At 34.8% G+C, this 3,160-nt stretch overlaps 1 protein-coding gene across 1 annotated transcript; it reads left to right on the top strand.

Annotated features, from left to right (window-relative positions):
* Positions 1-744: 744 nt before the first annotated feature.
* LOC116348969 lies at positions 745-2,970 on the top strand (the record flags this gene model as incomplete). Its single annotated transcript, XM_031780215.1, has 4 exons — positions 745-867; positions 1,845-2,008; positions 2,081-2,354; positions 2,564-2,970. Coding segments are annotated over 4 exons (953 nt in total), but the record flags the coding sequence as incomplete, so codon positions are not given.
* Between the last annotated feature and the right edge of the window lie 190 nt (positions 2,971-3,160).

Raw genomic sequence — 3,160 nt, 5'->3', positions numbered from 1 at the left:
AGCATCATTCAATCGCTCGCATAAATGTATGTCTTTCTGAACGCTTGTTCGTTACATTGACCATTTGAATCTATATATACACGCATTCGTTGGTTGCCTACCCATTTGCTGCCTGATGAAACCACGTACTCTTATGTTCTTGATGATGAACATAATATTGTGTCATAAAATTCGATGCCAGCTACTGATGTGGATTTTTTTTTTCTCTCCCGAAAACAAATCCAATCTGTCAAAATCCTTTTGCTAGAGATTTTGATATGGATTTGACGCAGTGTGGCCGTATTGGCACAATCACAGCGTCAACTGAGGTTTAAACAGCGATTTTCATTATCTAAGCTGGATGAGATTTGCAATCGAATTCGAATATTAATAAATTCTGGATGAGATTCACGAGATCAAAACGTGTTTGTTGTACGTGATAAAACCACATCATTCGATTGAATTTCAAATAAAATTTATTGGTGTTTATCATTGGCTTCATAATTGTCATTTGAATTTTCGTTTTGCTACCGAATAACACCGAGGCAATCATTTGAAATTGTCTCCGTTTTTCATTTGGCATTTATATGGAACCATCTTTTGAATTGAAAAACAATGAGCTTTTATTTGGAAGGTTTTCCATTTTTTAATTTTATCTAAGTCAACAATCATGTCGCCGACAAAATCTTACGCCTAATATCAAAAAAAAATTATCGAAAAAATAAACATTTTTTTCTCTCTCTTTGTTTTTTAATCTGATTTCAGCTACATCATCACTTCTACCATATCTAACAATTCACATGCAAAGTATAGGCTTAACAATTGAAGAAATCGCCATAATTTATTTAGCACTGCCGTTTACGACGTTTTTAAGCCCTCCGCTTACAGGTAATGTTTTCTTTTTTATTTCAATATTATTTTCCAATTTTTTTTTTACATTTAATATCATGAAAAAGAGTATTGTTACAAAGTATCGTCTGTATTATCTGTTATTTTTATTGTTAATCGTAATCGCAGACAAGATGATTTGCGTTTTCTATATCGATTATGTTATGGAATCCATGATCCTAATAATTCATCCCATGATCATCATATAATGGTTAATCCAAAATCCAATAGAATTTCCCAGAAAGTCTTTTTAATAAATATGGCATTCCTAATACAAACAACTACCTTCATAAACAATTAAAAGCGGGTAGAAATTATAACATGCGCACACTCACAAATCAACTCGGAATAGAAATGAATGATTTATAAGACGGTGCAAATATTTTTTTGTCCGAAATAGCACAGCAGTTTCGTCAATCCGAATTTTCGCGACATGTTTTTCGCCGCCTTTTTGATAATCACACTGATAGCAAGTAAGATATATCGGACGGGATGTAATGCGTAGATATTTCGGTAAGAAAACAATATCCAATGAGCGAAGAATGTGTTAACGACCTTTTGTCGTAGATTGTTTACGGTCTATAAAATTAATTACACAGAGAAGCTTATTACGTAGTGACGAATGAAAAAAAAATGGCTACCGTTCAAAATGAAGATTGGCATTGTTTTGTCTGTTTTTTTTTTCTTCTTATTTGTCACATACTTTAAGTAAATGAATTGATAAGTTCAAAATGGTTATTTCAAGTTCGTTCCGCTTTAAACAGCAACCATGTCTCTCTCTCTCCAGTATTTACTTCAATCGTTTTCTGCCGTCGCTATTTCAGTGCGATTATATCGATACGGGAAATGGCGCGATTAAGTGCCTCACTTTACATCATGATGTGTCATTTTGTTTTGCAAAAGTATTTCATTCGCATGTTTTCCATAGAAAATATTCATTTCACATTTAAAACTGATAAAAATATATATTTGAATAGGTTTTTTGGTGGATAAGTTTGGCAAGTACAAACCAGTCGTAGTTATGAGTTTACTGCTAAATGCAGTTTTTCATCATTCATTGATGATGATACCACAACAAGAAATACCCGGTGCTGTGCCGAAAGCTTATGTCATGAAGCATCCGATGACAAACGCTGTTGAGGTAAAGATGCGAAATAAATCGGCTTAAAAATACCGATGAACACTTTTAAAAGCCATTTTATCTCCCTTATAGGTCTGGTGGTCACCATGTCCAAGTCGCGAGTGTCCAGAAGAGGAAGGAATTGATATTGTTGTTGATCAGTGTTTAGATCATTGTTTATTGCTCGAACAAAATCCGAAAATTGAAATAATTGCACCGCCAACAAAAAGCCCGATGCGACCACCGGTTACAGAAGATAATGGAGACATTGACGATCTTAACTTCCATTTGAGCAAACATAAGCATAAAGACATCAAAGGTCATTATTCATCAACAACAACGTACTCATCAACTACAGAACCGCCGAGTGAGTTTTACATAATAAAGATGCATCGTTTTAATGTTAAAAAAAAATTATGAACAAAGAGACTGTTCCTCACAATTAGAGGATGATGACAAAATTGATGACATTATGATGTTAGAACCTTCGGCTTCTAATATTTTGCTCTGAAAAACCGTTTCTGATTAAGAATGATCTTGATATAATAATTAAAAAAAAAAACAATTTATTTGCAGCGACGACGAGTAAACTAAATGAAACGCTTGAGAATCAAAATGTAACGAGTGAAGAAGAAGGAGGTTGGGTGCTAGCAGATGCAGATGATGCGGCACATTTTCTACTTGACCTGCATCCGTATCTTGGTCCTCCAAAAGAAAATCTTGGTATTGTTGTCGAACAAGACGATAACGAAACGGTGACTGACTTCAAAACCAGATTCGGTGAAAAATTGCTCTGGGACAATTTTGTAAATGTGACTGAACTTGAAGAAGGTGATCTACGATGTGGCGGTTTGGTTGTATTAACAAATATGTCCGGCATCAGTAATAATCGCTTGAATGAGTTGGCGGCCGATTGTATGGTTCAAGAATGTGCGTTTAGACATGGTGGCCCCGAGATGTGTCCGTAAGTGGTGTCTATGTCTACTAGGGTGGGTCAATTTTTTTAAAGGGACAATATAAAATGACCTGGGGTGGCTATGAGTACTACATAGCAAGAGAAAACATTCTGTATCATTACTTTTTCTAAAGTCATCCATCCTGTCCAGGGAGCCGGATTTGAAAAAATTCTCGATTTTGGCCAAAATGTGACATATTTTCTGATGAAAATTTGTA

Source organism: Contarinia nasturtii, unplaced genomic scaffold, assembly GCF_009176525.2.
Source record: "Contarinia nasturtii isolate CC-2019 unplaced genomic scaffold, AAFC_CNas_1.1 Cnas_scaffold_2724, whole genome shotgun sequence".
NCBI lineage: Eukaryota > Metazoa > Arthropoda > Insecta > Diptera > Cecidomyiidae > Contarinia > Contarinia nasturtii.
This window is presented reverse-complemented; position numbering and strand designations above follow the sequence as displayed.